The sequence below is a fragment of the Aegilops tauschii genome, chromosome 3, assembly GCF_002575655.3.
Source record: "Aegilops tauschii subsp. strangulata cultivar AL8/78 chromosome 3, Aet v6.0, whole genome shotgun sequence".
Lineage (NCBI taxonomy): Eukaryota > Viridiplantae > Streptophyta > Magnoliopsida > Poales > Poaceae > Aegilops > Aegilops tauschii.
In genome coordinates this window covers 426,714,060-426,729,867 of record NC_053037.3, presented here as the reverse complement: position 1 = coordinate 426,729,867, position 15,808 = coordinate 426,714,060, and the positions used below count along the sequence as shown (strand labels likewise).

The following is a 15,808-nucleotide window of genomic DNA, read 5'->3' as shown; positions in this document are numbered from 1 at the left end:
ATTTTGGCAATGCTTCACGATGTATTGATCGGTGCATAGCTCACGTATATATGGAGTACAAAGTGGGCCACAACCTCAACTATACAAAGACTAGGAGGTAGGCCGGGTTATATAATATACATGCACAAAACATATGTTCAACACAAGGCACAGTCGCTGCAGTACCTTGGCGAGCACATCTGAATCTTATGCATGCCTTGCCTTGTCTGGTTGGCGACCGATGCGGCAGAGCAGAGCATGGCACCGATGCGATGCGTGTGCTCTGCAATCTCTGAGATGCCGCATCTGCATCTGCCCTCACTGCCTGATCTACAAAGGATCGGCATTATGATCAGCTCTAATCCCGTCCAAAAAAAAGAATGATTAGCTCGGCTCCGATCTGGTTGCATGCCCTGCGTGGGCATATAATTTTGTAGCACGAACGGATTAGCATTTAGCAGCGCGATCTGCCATAATTTGGTCACTGTATCAGACACTACAATTAACACGGCTCCACGTGGTCTCGGATGCACGGCCCCATCTTACAGCCAGGGACGTACTCGTACTGAACCGCAGCGTAGGGGATGAGCCTGCAAATCCTCGTCGTATTTCGTCCCGGCCAAGCTGGCGTAGAACTGTAGTAGATGTACTCGTACGGGGATCCATACCATGCCGATTGGGCTCCAAGGTTGCCTCTTGCCTGCGTCTGATCTAGCAATGGCCCCAACTTGAGACATCAGCAGACAAAATTACAGACGTCCCAGCTCACTGGCTGGATCGACGAAAGATGCTTCATTTGGAAATGCAACCTAGTAGGAGTCAAGTTATGCAGGGGGGGCAACTAGCGCGATCTGTCCTTCTCTTGTGCAATCCATGGAGTCAAGTCGAATGGATGATGATGCTCATATAGTTATGAACAAATTCTGAACAAGTTTGACAACACAGACAAAGTATTCATACTTTAGTACTCCCTCCGTTCCAAAATATAGTGCTTCCTCTATCCCCATGCTTCAACTTTGACCAAAAATTTAACAAACAAGACCGATTGCGGCGGGAGCAAATGTTATACCAGTGAATTCGTATTCAAAAGAAGTTTTCAATTATATAACTTTTTCTCCCGCCGCAATCGGTCTTGTTGGCTAAATTTATGGTCAAAGTTAGACCTCGGGAAGCGTGGGCGCACTATATTTTGGAATGGGGGGAGTAGTAAGTTGTTGAATTTTGTGAGGGAGAAGTTGTTTACAAACTTTAAAAGCGGTTGATTACACATATTTCACCTTGTACGAACAAAAATTCACCGTCAGATTGGGGTAAAGCTTGTTTTTTTTTTAAGTTAAACATTGCCGATCACCTTAAAACCCGTTTTTTTTAAGTTAACACAGACGGACATTTGAGGTATAGGGTTTGATGGCTAGCTCCCGTATGATGTCCGCGGACGCGTCCAGACGCGGTCGGATAGTGTGGATAGCTTTGGAGATGCCCCATAAGTGTCTAAGTTTCCCGACCATTTCTTTCTGTCTTTTTGATGACTGGGATGTGTGTCTAAGTGTCCTTTTCCCGGTTTTGCTTCCTGAAATTGCGTTGTCCAGAAAAAGAAGGAAAAGGATACACATCCATATGCTTTGACTCACATAGTTTTTAGACAAAAGGCTAATACAGCACATCTTTCTAAATAGAGAAGCAAACAGTTTGACTCACAATGTAGCATAATGCACCGACATGCATGTTCCTTCTCCCCTCTCTATTTATGTTATTGAATTGCTTCAGAAGAATACAGCTTTCTTTGTGTTCAGAAAGCTAATTTAGCAGGTTTTGTCATTTGAGTTGCACAGTTGGATGACACAGCAGCAGCTCTACTTTTCCAAAGCAGTAACTGAATTGATTATTATTAAGTGTAAGCTGTCCCTCCTTTGATCCCAACCATGGTCTCCTCTGCATTACAAAATTGACAGGGAGGAGGCCTGGTCCCTCTGCCTGCCTGCAGCCTACAACATGGAAGCCCATACTACACTCCCAGCCGCTCTGCCAAGTGAACTATCTAGGCCGTGTTTTTTGCACATATCCTACCAACCAAACATGGTCACACGCGACGCATCTCCGTGTTAACTCCTTGAACGTGTAATCAATCATGTGCCATCATGCAATCTCCAATCAAGCCAAGTGGGCATTCATGCAATCCCCCAGATCTAATCTCCTCCTCGGTTCATTTCCCTTTCCCTCTCTCTCTCTCTCTCTCTCTCTCTCCTGAATAATTTTGCTGCGATGGAACAAGGGACCGGACGGACAGATCCTTTTGCTTGATCTTGTTTTGTTTCGATTGCATCTCTTGACCCTCATATTATTATCTTTTTGTTTCTGTTCGGACCAGACCTCGCAAACTAATTATATATAGCCGATGCCGTTTTTCTAGTTATGAAAATTAAGCAGTGGGCGTTTTCCGTTGCCTGGACCAACTCCGGCTTTCTGCATGGGTTGCTTTTGGGTCAAACGTTTGCAATGTTTTCTGGAAGAGCTTGATAAATCTTACTTACTCTGGATTGGTCTCTTTGCAGTGCAGATGCAGATGGATTGAAGTTGGCAAAATCACATTCTGAAACGTGAAGCTTGCGTGCAGATTACAGTAAGAAAAGCTCCTAAGCTGAATTTCACAAGAAAAAAACGCAACTCCTAAACCACCGATCAATCGTGGATATAAAAAAGAGAGACCAAATGTAAATATTACACCCGAGATAACCAGAAGTTCAACAAGTTTTTTGAATTCAGCGATCCAAATTAAATGACACTAATCAGAACCGGCACAAGTCTTCCAACACGTACACCCCCTTGAGCTTCATCCAACAGTATATGTGTGTCAGTGGCCTGCCTTCAGTCCTGTAGTACATCTCGGCAGAGCGTGCAGTCTATACACCGTGTAGCGGTTGTTTCGCGCATGAAACGAACCATGAACGCGCTGCCAAAAGATCGAACCTTTGAGTTCGTGCCTAGAAAGTCCGCATATACGACCAACCACGCATCGCACAGTAATTCACCCACCTTTGCCGAGTACCCCGCCATCATGCTTACACTACAAAACAACAAGAAGTTCAACAAAAATAGCCGAATGACATTTGACCCAACACTTGTCGGGCGTGGTGTGCATCATGGACGTCATCAGCGGGGGAGGTTTCCTGACTGCGGAGGGATCCTGGGCGGACGCCAGCGTAGTCTAAGGAGGGCAGGTGTGGGATGGGGGCTTCAAACGTCCTACGATGCATGCACGGCGGCTAGAGAGTAACAATGGTGGTGTAAGACGAGAAGGATGCAGATGCAAAGCAAGGGGGAGTAGGGGCGGAATGAAAAAATTGGACCCGGAGGGGGATTTGAGTGGGCGGGGGTGGGAGGGGGAGTAGGGACATGACGGCGGTATGGACTCCCGCAAAGCCCCCCCTCCAGTTTGCCTCCGGTTTACGAAAAACAAATGTTCGGACTAGCCCGAGAACATACGAGGTACTGTGTTGATTGCAAAACATGTCCCGACTTCTCGGCCCGGGCAGATGTGGACAATTTAAGAGTCCGCGTTGGAGATACGCTAAGTTTCACCAAGTAAACAGATACGCCATCTGTTTCATAATATAAGATCGTTTTTCAAGCTATGCTAGCTTGAAAAATGATCCTATATTGCCGGACGGAAGGAGTAATTCCCTTGAAAGAAATGGGAGTGGAAGTACAGTGCAGTACATCGAACTAACGAATGTTTGGTGTACGTACAATACAACACATACACGCAGCGGACCAACGTAGAAGACAAGAAGGCAAGACCAGGCAGAAAGTGGTGGCTAGGCTTTGAATTGAATCCGCCTGCAATTTTGCTGGCCTGCTCGCGTCCGTTTTATGCGATGCAACCCCCCAACCAATAATGCTGCCGTAAACCGGGCGATCCACCGTTCATTCATTGCCGCTTATCCCTCGCACCCAACAAACAAATTGCTACAGCAGTGCTGGTGGTCGTAGTGCGTCTCGGCGCCGTCGATCTCCTCCACGTACGACGACCCATGGATCCACCCATCCCCCAGGAGAGAGAGAGAGAGAGAGAGGAGGGGCTCGGGCCGGGTGTCCCCGGCGCCTCATATCCGGCACGTGAAGCGGCAATCATGACGGTGATGATTCATGCGTATGCGCCCACTTTACCCAGACTGCCCTCCGAACGCAACAAGCGACACGGCGACCGACAGAGCCGGAGGCACACACGGAGAAGAGAAGGATCAGCTAGCCGAGCCAGGCCGCAGCGTGCACCACGCCGCCACCGCTCCCGCTGGCCGCTGCTGTAAAAAGCCGTGAGAGAGAGAGAGAGAGCGCACGGTAGAGGAATGAGGCGCAGACGGAAGGGACAGGCCAGGCGGGGAGGTGCGCCGCTGCCGGTGGCAGGAGGGGCAGCCAGCAACGGAGGACTGAGATTCAGTGCCTTTATCAAGTGAAGTCACGCTGCAACTTTACCCTACTAATCTTCATCCAATCCACATCTTACGGTTCAGATCACACAAGGGAAAGGCTCTCAACACTTAGCAGTTTTCGGGGTAGCAGCAAACATCAATAAGCTGCAAACAACGATGCAGTGGCACTTGAACTCAGTTTTATTTGAATAGATTGAAACCCAAAAAATAAAGAACTGCAGATACTCATGACACTAAATCCACTTTGATTGCATAATGCACTACTGTATAACCAAACCAAATTTTGTTTTATAGTCTGCTCATGAGTATCTGCAGTTCTTTATTTTTTGGGTTTCAATCTATTCAAATAAAACTGAGTTCAAGTGCCACTGCATCGTTGTTTGCAGCTTATTGATGTTTGCTGCTACCCCGAAAACTGCTAAGTGTTGAGAGCCTTTCCCTTGTGTGATCTGAACCGTAGGATGTGGATTGGATGGAGATTAGTAGGGTAAAGTTGCAGCGTGACTTCACTTGATAAAGGCACTGGATCTCAGTCCAGCAACGGACGGAGCACGAAGCTGCACCAGCAGAACCGCCAGGACGTCCGTCCGTCGTGAAAGCGCAGAGGTGGCATCTCCAACGCGCACCGTCGACAAGGCCAACAAATGACGACCCTCGAATGGTCCAGCCGTGTCTGTTAAGGCCGCCCAACCCGCAGGAGCAAACGGACTATTGTCCGTTTTTTGCCCGCCGTGCCATGGAGTGGCTGAGTACCGGACCGCACAGCCCCAGCAACGCCCCGAGGCTGCATGCAGGTATTGACAAATACACCAACGGCTGTCGTCCGGACTCGGTGATGGTCCAAAGGCTCGTCGGTGCACTGTTGCCGTTCATAAAGTGCGAAAACTGTCCACGGAAGGTCTTGCACCGCGTGTCTACAACGCCGGAACATCCCTATTCGTTAAGTGCAAAAATGATGGGGTATGTGCTAGTTTAGCTTCGGTTGTGCTCCCGGATTCGGCTCGTTTTGCTTACACTCAAATATTTATTATGTAGGATGGATGCAATTTTTGGTATTGGGAAGAAGAACACACGCAATTTAATAGATATTCGTGCACTTGTTGCTAGAGTAGAGGCTAGAGATGAGACTAGATGCGAAGATGCAACATCTATTTTAGACTCGAAGAAGAAAGAACCATGCAAGATCGAGACTCCGCAGATCAACAATGAATGCATTGAGAAGGCACTAATCCAACTTACGGGAGCAGTTATGAAAGTTGGATATCTTCTAAAATGTCTTCTTGTGATTCTTATTTTTTTTAGTCTTACCATTCTAGTCAAAATTTGGTCATGTACTCCAATGTATAAAAAAATCGATAACGAAAATAATAAGAAATGTGTTGCAAAAAAATGTATGCGGACGAGATGCGGCCACGCGTTGGACGCACAACTGGCACATCCACAAATCGGGACGAACGTGATCCCATTGCCACCCCAAACAGACAAAAAGCGGACGAAACGGACGCCCGTTTGGGGTCATGCGTTGGAGTTGGCCTAACCGTCTGGACTGAGCGGTCCAAACGTAGTTTACCATCTAACATGCTTCGCGCATCATTAGATGTCTGAAATCCCACTATCCGGATAAAAGTCAGGGAAGGCTTTACGGGCATCCGAATCGCTGCCACATATGTGTCTGACAACCTCGGTCCCACCCAAAAACCCTCACCCCCTCCCGCGCAACGCAACTCCACACCTCACGCCGCATTCATACCGGTTCAGAATAGACATGGTCGTTCACTGAAGCCGTCATTGAAGTGGCACCGCCCGCATGGTCTCCACGTCTGTTCAATGCCGGAGAGACTTGACCGGACAAGATGCGATGACTCTCTACTCATTCAAACCGGCTTTCCATTCGTCTGTCTGCCGATATTAAACAGGCGTGGCCGTTCGAGAGACCCACTCATGCGCCCACATTGAAATAGCCCGCTGCTTGGCCTGGCCAACTCCTGCTATTTATACGTGGCCATACCCGACATGATCATACCACACCACCTCCGCTTTGATCCTACTCCATGCACCATCTCCGCTATGGCCGCGAGCTGTAGAGTAATGTGGGAGAGCCTCTCGACGAAGCAAAAGCAGGAGTTGGCTGGCATTGCGGCCGACTGGCAGGCTCACCATGCGGATCGAATAGAGCAAGGCTTGTCGGCGAGCTCACCGAAGGTCAACGGCGACGATGAGACGATGGACGAGGCGCCTCACAACGAGCCGGTGCCATCGCCCCTTCCAGACCATGCCGGCTTCAGCTTGGAGCAGGTGCGGGCATACTTCAACGCCGTAATGACGAAAGTGCAGCAGGCGCAGCCGATGTCAACGTTTTAGCAGGCGTAGGAGGACCAACACCACAAACTCCGACTCCTTGATGAGCACCGGCTCGCGAAGGGACAAATCATCAGCGAGCGGGCCAACGACAGATGATGCTGTCACAGCCATGGTTGCCGAAAATCCGGGCATCCCGGATGAGCAGCGGGCGCTGTACCAATCCACGCGCAGCGCCTCATGACATCTGTCGCTAGCGATGGCGACTGCACATCCTGTGGGCGAAGAGGATGCCCTGTTCGCGAAGATCAATGCGGATGTGTACGATGAGGAGGCGCAGGCGCATGACGCCGCCACCTCCACGTCGATTGTGCCGCTCGCGCGGTTCTCGCTCGGCCGCAACGACCACGAGGCTGGTCCGTCCAGACGACAAGACTCTGGCGACGAAGCGTATAAGGTGGACACGACCACTTTTGGTATCTCACTTAGGCCGTGTTCCACGTCCTATTCTTCCCCTCCCGTAACTTGCTGAACATGGGGAAGACAGGACATGATACACAGATGCCTCCACGGCTGGCGAAGATTTAGACTAGGTTAAAAAAATGTTGTCCGTTTCCGTTTAGTTAAAATATATAAAAAATGTAATAAAATTGTTTTGATTGTAATGAAAATCATCCGGTATGTTCAAATTCTCTTTGAAATATGTTTGGGCACGGTCAGATGCCCGACTCACATCCACAGTCCCAAATTACTTATCGCATGAATGGATAAAATAGATGTATCTAAAACGAAAATACATCTAGATACATTGATTTTGCGTGAAAAGTAATTTGAGACATAGGGAGCAAATTACCCAACCCCCATTCAAAAAAAAAGGTACCCAACCCCAACCGAACCGGACCGGACCGGTGGATGAATGGATGGATGGGGGTGGACGGACGTGTGGGCCGGGCTGGGGCTGGGGCTGGGGGTCGCCACCGACACCATCCTGGCTCCACGCAAGGAATCATCTCATCAGCCCCGCACCTCACGTGTCCCGTTGCACTCACTGCCCCTTCCAGCTTACAACTAACTACAGTAAGCTCTTGTCAAGTTACCCATGCTTCTTCTACTAACTGTACTATGCTAATGAGCCAAGCAAGGGGTTGGATGGAAGCGTCGTCCCGCTGCCATTTGCAGATCCCGAGGACAAGGACACCACGGTTTCCACGTTAACTAAGGCAAACTCCACCGCGCGACCCCATCCGGCCCCGTCCGTGGGGTAAAACGGACGAATAACGCGGCCCAACGCGCGGCCTTAAACGGACAAATGTCCGGGTTCCGTCCGTTTTTGACTCATCCCAGCCCAAAGTTGCGCTCGGTTTGGGGTGAAACGGATGCGTGCGGACGGCCGCGACGCACGCCCTTGTCCCCCCGTGGCCCGCCTGTCGGGGACTCTAGCAGTCCCTCCGCTCCGAACGCTTCGACCCTCTCTCTCCTGCCCCGCCCCGTCGCCGGCGCTGCAGCTATTCTCCGGCCGCCTCCTCACCGCGCAGTCCTCGGCCGTCCATACCAAACCACGTCTCGACATGGCCGTCACCACGCCCGCACTTTCGCTGTAGTTTTGGCCGTCGATCGGAGGAGGTTTGGCCATCGCCGTCTTTGCCGGTGGCAGAGGGGACACGACCGCCGGCGACGTACCACGGCGGCCGCGACAGCTTCCGACGAGAGCTCCAGAGCGGCCAGTAGCCGGCCGGCAACCACCCCTGCTGCGTCGAGGTGATCATCGCGGCCTCTTCGCCACCACGACGGCAAGGTGTTTGACATTTTGCCCACGAAGGTATGGACAGTGGAGACGAGTTTTTCTTCCATCACTTCCTTTGTTCATCGGACGATCCGTCGTGGGATGATGAAGATCTTGTGGTGGCTGCACTGGTCGTTCACGACCACATTCAACGGCAGCTTCCTCGGTACAGAGGGTCAGTCCCTGGCCGTGCTCCCAACCTGAACCGCAACAGGGAGAGTGGCCACGCCCTGCTCTATGCCGATTACTTTTCCAACACCCCGCTCTTCAAGCCGGATAAATTCCGTCGCCGTTTTCGAATGGCAAGGCATGTGTTCAATCGTATCCGAGAGGGAGTGGTTGCTCATGACCCATACTTCGAGTGCAAGACGGATGCCCTTGGCAAGCTTGGATTCTCTTCTTATCAGAAATGCACCACGGCCGTCCGCATGCTTGCGTATGGAATTCCAGGCGATCTGGTGGATGAGTACGTGCGTATGAGTGTGACAACATGTTTGATGTCAATGTATAAGTTCTGTCAGGCTATGATCGAGGTGTTTGGCCTAGAGTACTTGAGGCAGCCAACTGCCGCTGATACAGAGAGATTGTTGGCGACCAACGCAGCTAGAGGCTTTCCAGGCATGCTTGGCAGCATAGATTGTATGCACTGGGAGTGGAAGGACTGTCCATTTGCTTGGCAGGGCCAATACAAGGGGCATGTCAACGAGTGCATTGTCATATTAGAAGCGGTGGCTTCGCAAGATCTTTGGATATGGCATTCTTTCTTCGGCATGGCAGGTTCTCACAATGATATCAACGTGCTGCAGCGTTCTCCTGTCTTCGCAAGGCTTGCAGAAGGCCAGTCCCCACCTGTCAACTTTGAGATCAACGGCCACCAGTACAACAAGGGATACTATCTAGCTGATGGTATATATCCTCAGTGGTCAACTTTTGTGAAGACAATCTCGAAGCCCCAAGGTGAGAAGAGAAAGAGATTTGCCCAAATGCAAGAGAGTGCTAGAAAGGATGTGGAACGTGCTTTTGGTGTGCTTCAATCCCGATGGGGCATCGTTCGGTACCCTGCACTGTCATGGGATGAAAGGAAGCTTTGGGAGGTGATGACTGCTTGTGTGATCATGCACAACATGATCGTCGAGGACGAGCGTGATCACAGTATCTTCGACCAAGGATTTGATTATCAAGGTGACAATGTTGAGCCCCTGCACCAAGAACCGGCCACGTTTGATCTCCAATTCCATCGTGAGCTGCGTGATTGGCACACTCATGTGAATCTTCAAAATGACTTGGTTGAGCACGTGTGGGGTCATATTGGCAACCGATAGATGTATTGGTTCAGTTTATGTTCATTCAAGACAATTTCGATTTGGTTGTAAAACTATTTTTATTAGAGACAATTTCGATTGGGTTGTAAAACTATTTTAATTTTAAAACAATTAATATTTGGATGTGCAAACTTGTTTTCATATGAAAATATGGGCATTTTAGGCCCTGGCGGACGGGATGGGGCAAACGGATGCGGCCGTGCACTGGGCGCACGACCACCGCATCCCAGGACAGGCCCGGACACGACCCCATCGCCCTACCCAAAGGGACAGAATCCGGCCAAAGCGGACGTCCGTTTGGGGTCGTGCGGTGGAGTTGGCCTAATCAATCTCGCCGCTGCTTTGCAACCGAAGTGGGGATTATTATACCAACTTCATGTTAACAGTACGTTAATCGAGCTGATGAACGGGCCCAGCGTTGGGCAGGGAGTGAGAGGTATTCGCTCGGTCCGTGAATAAATGTACATTTAGATTTTATTCTAAATCCGAGTTTTAAAACTTTGGTCAACTTTGTAAAAAAAATAGCAACATTTATGGCACTGAATTAGTAACATTAGATTCGCTTTGAAATGTACTTTTGTAATATATCAAGTTGATGTCATATATGATTACTCTTTTATATAAAATTGATCAAAATTATAAATCTTTGACTTATCGCAAAGATAGAAGTACATTATTCATGGAGGGAGTGAGAGCTACTAGCTGCTTAAAAGCCGTCCTCCACTCCTACTCACTCTGGTGAGGTCTCCAGCTGGAACCAGGGGCCAAAGGGAGCTCTGAATTTTCTTCTCTTTTCTACGGAGGTGGCGGTGGCGGTCGCGCTCGGCTCGCGGCGGTGTGGTAATCATAGGGGAGGGGTGTGTATGTATAAAGGCCCGGCTTGTCCCGAGCTGAGCCGAGGGGAAGTTGGATTGGATCCCCCGCCCTGCCCCGCCGCGACGTGGTGAGCTGCTGAGCTGAGCTGTTTCCTCCTTCTTCCTCCCCTCACTGCCCCAGTCCTCTCCCTGCTGCTGCGCCTCAATCTACGCTACGCTCCGTGCGTGCGTGGGATCCTGCTGCTGTCTGCCTGCCATCCATCCCCGTCCTTCCTCCTGCCATTTCCTTCTAGCCCCTGTCTCTTCTTGCGTCTTGGCGTCCACCTCCAGCTCCAGCCTAGCCTCAGGGTGTGTGTGTTGATGAGGAGGTGAGGGGGGTCACAGCTACAGCCAGCAAGGGGGCGGCATCTGGGGTCCGGGGCCGGCAATGGCGCCGTGGTGGGGGCAGGAGGCGCGGGGAGGGGTGTCCGGCGGCGTGACGGGGACGCCCGTGGTGGTCAAGATGCAGACCCCGGACTGGGCCATCTCCGAGGTGCCGCCGCCGGGGTCGCCCGCCGCGGGGGGCAAGGACGGCCGCGGCAAGAACGCGCGCCAGATCACCTGGGTGCTGCTCCTCAAGGCGCACCGCGCCGCGGGGAAGCTCACGGGGGCCGCCACCGCCGCGCTCTCCGTGGCGGCGGCCGCGCGCAGGCGGGTGGCGGCGGGCCGGACAGACTCCGACGCCGACAACGCGCCGCCGGGGCTGGGGGGCAGCCCCGCGCTGCGCACCAGGCTCTACGGCTTCATCCGCGCCTCCCTCCTCCTCTCCGTGCTCCTCCTCGCCGCCGACGTCGCCGCGCACGCCCAGGGCTGGCACCTCGCCGCGCTCCCCGACCTGGAGGCCGTCGAGGGCCTCTTCGCCGCCGGCTACGCGGCCTGGATGCGCGCCCGCGCCGCCTACCTTGGCCCGGCCCTGCAGTTCCTCACCAACGCCTGCGTCGTGCTCTTCATGATCCAGAGCGCCGACCGCCTCATCCTCTGCCTCGGCTGCTTCTGGATCAAGCTCAGGGGGATCAGGCCCGTGCCCAACGCCGCCGCCGCCGCCGGCAACGGCAACGGCAAGGGCTCGGACGACGTCGAGGCCGGCGCCCAGGAGGAGGGGGACTTCCCCATGGTGCTCGTCCAGATTCCAATGTGCAACGAGAAGGAGGTGAGCTGCAGAAAATACAAAACGAATTTCCACTTCTTTGCCTGCCATTTTTTCTGTGCCTGAAGGTGAAATCTAGGTCGCGGCCTGGGATTGGGCGTCGGGCGCCATGGCCGGCCGCCGCATTGGTGGTCGCAGACATCGAAAGATTCGGATTTGAGCTGCAATCCCGGGACCGAAAATTAACGGGTGGATAAGAGCCATAGTAGGATGGATAGTTGAGATTGGGTTATCTTGGTTGCAGTGCCAGTAACTCAAAATATTGGCCCCTATCACTTTGGGGACTGGAGTGTTGCTTGCAAGTTGGGACTGAAACGGTTTCTCTTGTTTTTTGACCAAAGCTCCTAGTAGTTGGTTAACGTGATGGCTACTACTACTGAGTGTTGGGTGTTGTCATCATGAACTGTTTGGTTGAAGATTCGATTCCGGAGTGGAGTATTTGGGCCAAAGAGTTCCATTTTTGGGGATGGGGTGCTCGAGTGTTTCTAAAGCACATCCCAGTTATGCTTGTCTAGTTCTACAACTTCTTTTCTACCCCAAGACACATTTAGCCGCCGCCGTCAATTCAATTCATTTAGACGCTGCTGTTGATTGAGGATGGCGCAATACGGCGTTATAGTTTTGCTTGTTTAATGATGCTTTTTAATGTTTCACACCCCTAAATTATTGTTCGAGTAGAGGACTAGAGGGCTTGATTTTAGACAATCCTGAATCAGGGAAAATATCGACTGATCTGTGCAATTATGATTAATTTTGAATCAAATTTTAGCTCATTCCTTTGATTTGTATGCGTGTTTGCAGGTGTATCAGCAATCCATTGGAGCTGTCTGCAACCTGGACTGGCCGAGATCGAATTTCTTGGTGCAGGTGCTCGATGATTCTGACGATGCTGCGACTTCAGCTCTTATCAGAGAGGAGGTTGAGAAATGGCAACGGGAGGGTGTCCGGGTATTGTACCGGCACCGGGTGATCCGTGACGGCTACAAGGCTGGAAATCTCAAGTCTGCCATGAACTGCAGCTACGTGAAAGACTATGAGTTTGTTGTTATCTTTGATGCTGATTTCCAGCCACAAGAAGACTTCCTGAAGCTAACTGTGCCCCATTTCAAGGTATAGCTGAAATTTACACATTTTTGCGGTGCATTCTTATCTAATGGTGATGACCCCATGGAAGTTCTATCATCTGACTATCCGCGTGTGCGACTTGCAGGGCAAAGAGGATGTTGGACTAGTTCAGGCAAGGTGGTCTTTTGTAAACAAGGATGAGAACTTGTTAACTAGGCTGCAAAACATAAATCTGTGCTTCCACTTCGAGGTGGAACAGCAGGTTAATGGGGCATTCCTCAACTTTTTTGGGTTCAACGGAACCGCGGGAGTGTGGAGAATTAAGGCACTCGAGGACTCTGGAGGATGGATGGAGAGAACGACAGTTGAAGACATGGATATTGCTGTCCGTGCACATCTAAAGGGATGGAAGTTTCTATATCTTAACGATGTTGAGGTACTTGAATCATGCCTCTTATGGTTTATGACTTTTCTGTAGGTATTCAAACCTTTACTGATCATTCAAACTCTGCTACACGAATTTTCCTTTCAGTGCCAGTGTGAATTGCCGGAGTCATATGAAGCATACAGAAAACAGCAACATCGATGGCATTCTGGTCCTATGCAGCTGTTTAGACTCTGCTTTGTGGACATTATCAAATCAAAGGTATGAACGTAGGCATATTGGCATATTTTGAAATATGAGTTTTGTTTTTCGGGGAAAATACGAGTTTAACTGCATTATATAGAGCACACCCTTCAAAATTTAGTTCTATTTTAAGTATACTTTGTTTAGGTTTGTCCTTTTCTTGCGGTTGACAAGATTTTAGCTGCATTCAGCTGGATAACGAAGTACAATTTGATTAGTACGACAAGTCACATCAGCAGGATGAATATTTAAAAGGTTGATTATTTCCCAGGAAGCACAAGTAGGATGTATGTTTGCAAGTTTTCATGACTAAATTATACAGTTATATAAACTTTGTTTCTATTTTGATCATATAATTAGATTTACATTTTGACTCACTCGCTTTGATAAATTCCCTTCTTACCAAGGGTCATCATTTATGTATTGCCTCCTCACATTTTGCAAACTGTAATGAAGTTTATTTGGTCAAATATAGCAGTACTATCAAATCTGGGGCAAACTCTATTAGTCTGGAAATAAACCGGTCATGTGTGGTTTGTACAAATGCAAAAAATTCGTTTTGATCAGCATCTTTACAATTGATGATCACCCTTAATTTTCAAATTTTAGCCCCATATACATGTCCCACTGAATGTCATTACTCACCTGTTACCTACCTCTGTTGCAGATTGGCTTCTGGAAGAAATTCAACCTGATATTCCTTTTCTTTCTCCTCCGAAAACTGATTCTGCCCTTCTATTCGTTCACTCTCTTCTGCGTCATACTTCCAATGACAATGTTTGCTCCTGAAGCAGAGCTACCCGCTTGGGTGGTGTGCTACATTCCAGCAACCATGTCCTTGCTCAACATCCTCCCAGCCCCAAAGTCCTTCCCATTCATCGTTCCCTACCTCCTGTTTGAGAACACCATGTCGGTGACCAAGTTCAACGCCATGATCTCCGGCCTGTTCCAGCTCGGGAGCGCCTATGAGTGGGTCGTCACCAAGAAATCGGGCCGTTCTTCGGAGGGCGATCTCGTCGCCCTCGTCGAGAACGAGAAGCAATCCAAGCAGCTGAGAGTAGGGTCCGCGCCCAACCTCGACTCCCTCGCAGCAAAGGAGGAATTGTACCCGAAAGCGGAACCCAAACCCAAAAAGAAGAAACATAATAGGTTATACAGGAAAGAGCTAGCATTGTCCTTCCTCCTCTTGACAGCAGCAGCTCGCAGCTTGCTCTCGGTTCAGGGCATACATTTCTACTTCCTTCTGTTCCAGGGGGTCTCGTTCTTGGTCGTCGGGCTCGACCTCATCGGCGAGCAGGTCGAGTGATGATGATAGGATACTACAGCAAGCAAGCAGTATAACGGGGGTTTTCTCTTTTTTTCATTTGATGAAGCGCGTGGAATGTGCCATTTGAAGCATCACCGAACGCGAGAGGGCTCTGGCTGATGATCATCAGAGAGGCTGAAAATGGAATGTTGGGGTTGTAGATATATGGCTTGGGACTCGGCCTGTGAGGTCCCAATTCTTTTGTAAGAATCGATCGATCGGTCTTCGGTGGATAACTAGATTGGGTTAATTCTCTTCTTCTTGACAGTTTACCTTCAAATGGAGTGATACTGTTGTTGTTGTTGTTGTTGTTGTTGTTGTTGTTGTTATCTGTGTAATGTACTTTTGGAATGCATAGTGAGTGATACTTGTTCTGGGTACACCAACCACACCATGGATTGGAATGCTTCTGCTTCTGTGTACTTTGAGGAAGGATTACACGCGAAATGTGTATGGTTTGGCTACTACTTTTGGGCTTTTGGCTTGTGATGGTAGCCGACGGTGCCCTGTTTGGTTTTGGTCACTGTCGATGAGAGGACGATTAGGGCCTAAGTTCGGGGGCTTTGCTCCGTGTGTCTGCAAGCAGTCCATGTGGCCGCGAATAGGAAATTTGCTGTGTGTGATTGTCCTCGGCGATGGACTGTTGTTGCTGTTATGCTGTCGCCTTCGTTCGGCACTTGCATTTTAGTACTGCCGCGCTGCGCTGCTTTGGCGGAGCGGAGCAGTTCGGCAACGAGAAATACTATACGTGTACAACAGCTGCTCGGGTTACTGTCTGCCGGCAAAGTGAAGGGAAGGTGGGTAACATGCACGCACGCCAATCGCCTATACACCCAGACCCGCACACAGTCTGTCTGTCTCCTCGGCTATCTATCTACTATGCCTGATCTCTGCTCTGTTCCACGGCTATCCATCATCGTGGATGCAGATAATTTTCTCTACACTCGATCAAAATTTGTAAAAACTTTACAGATTTTAACTACTACCTCCGTTCCT

At 50.1% G+C, this 15,808-nt stretch overlaps 2 protein-coding genes across 2 annotated transcripts; both read left to right on the top strand.

Annotated features, from left to right (window-relative positions):
• Positions 1 to 8,528: 8,528 nt before the first annotated feature.
• On the top strand, positions 8,529 to 9,812 carry LOC120975890 (uncharacterized). Its single transcript, XM_073511913.1, has 3 exons — positions 8,529 to 9,129; positions 9,268 to 9,447; positions 9,673 to 9,812. The coding sequence occupies exons 1-3, from the start codon at positions 8,529 to 8,531 to the stop codon at positions 9,810 to 9,812; spliced, it is 921 nt and encodes a 306-aa protein (XP_073368014.1).
• A 620-nt stretch (positions 9,813 to 10,432) lies between these two features.
• On the top strand, positions 10,433 to 15,192 carry LOC109738452 (probable xyloglucan glycosyltransferase 1). The gene is made up of 5 exons (XM_020297549.4): positions 10,433 to 11,816; positions 12,615 to 12,923; positions 13,024 to 13,314; positions 13,411 to 13,524; positions 14,174 to 15,192. Exons 1-5 carry the CDS (start codon positions 11,055 to 11,057, stop codon positions 14,810 to 14,812), a joined length of 2,115 nt encoding a protein of 704 aa, XP_020153138.1. The 5' UTR covers positions 10,433 to 11,054; the 3' UTR covers positions 14,813 to 15,192.
• The last annotated feature ends 616 nt before the right edge of the window (positions 15,193 to 15,808 follow it).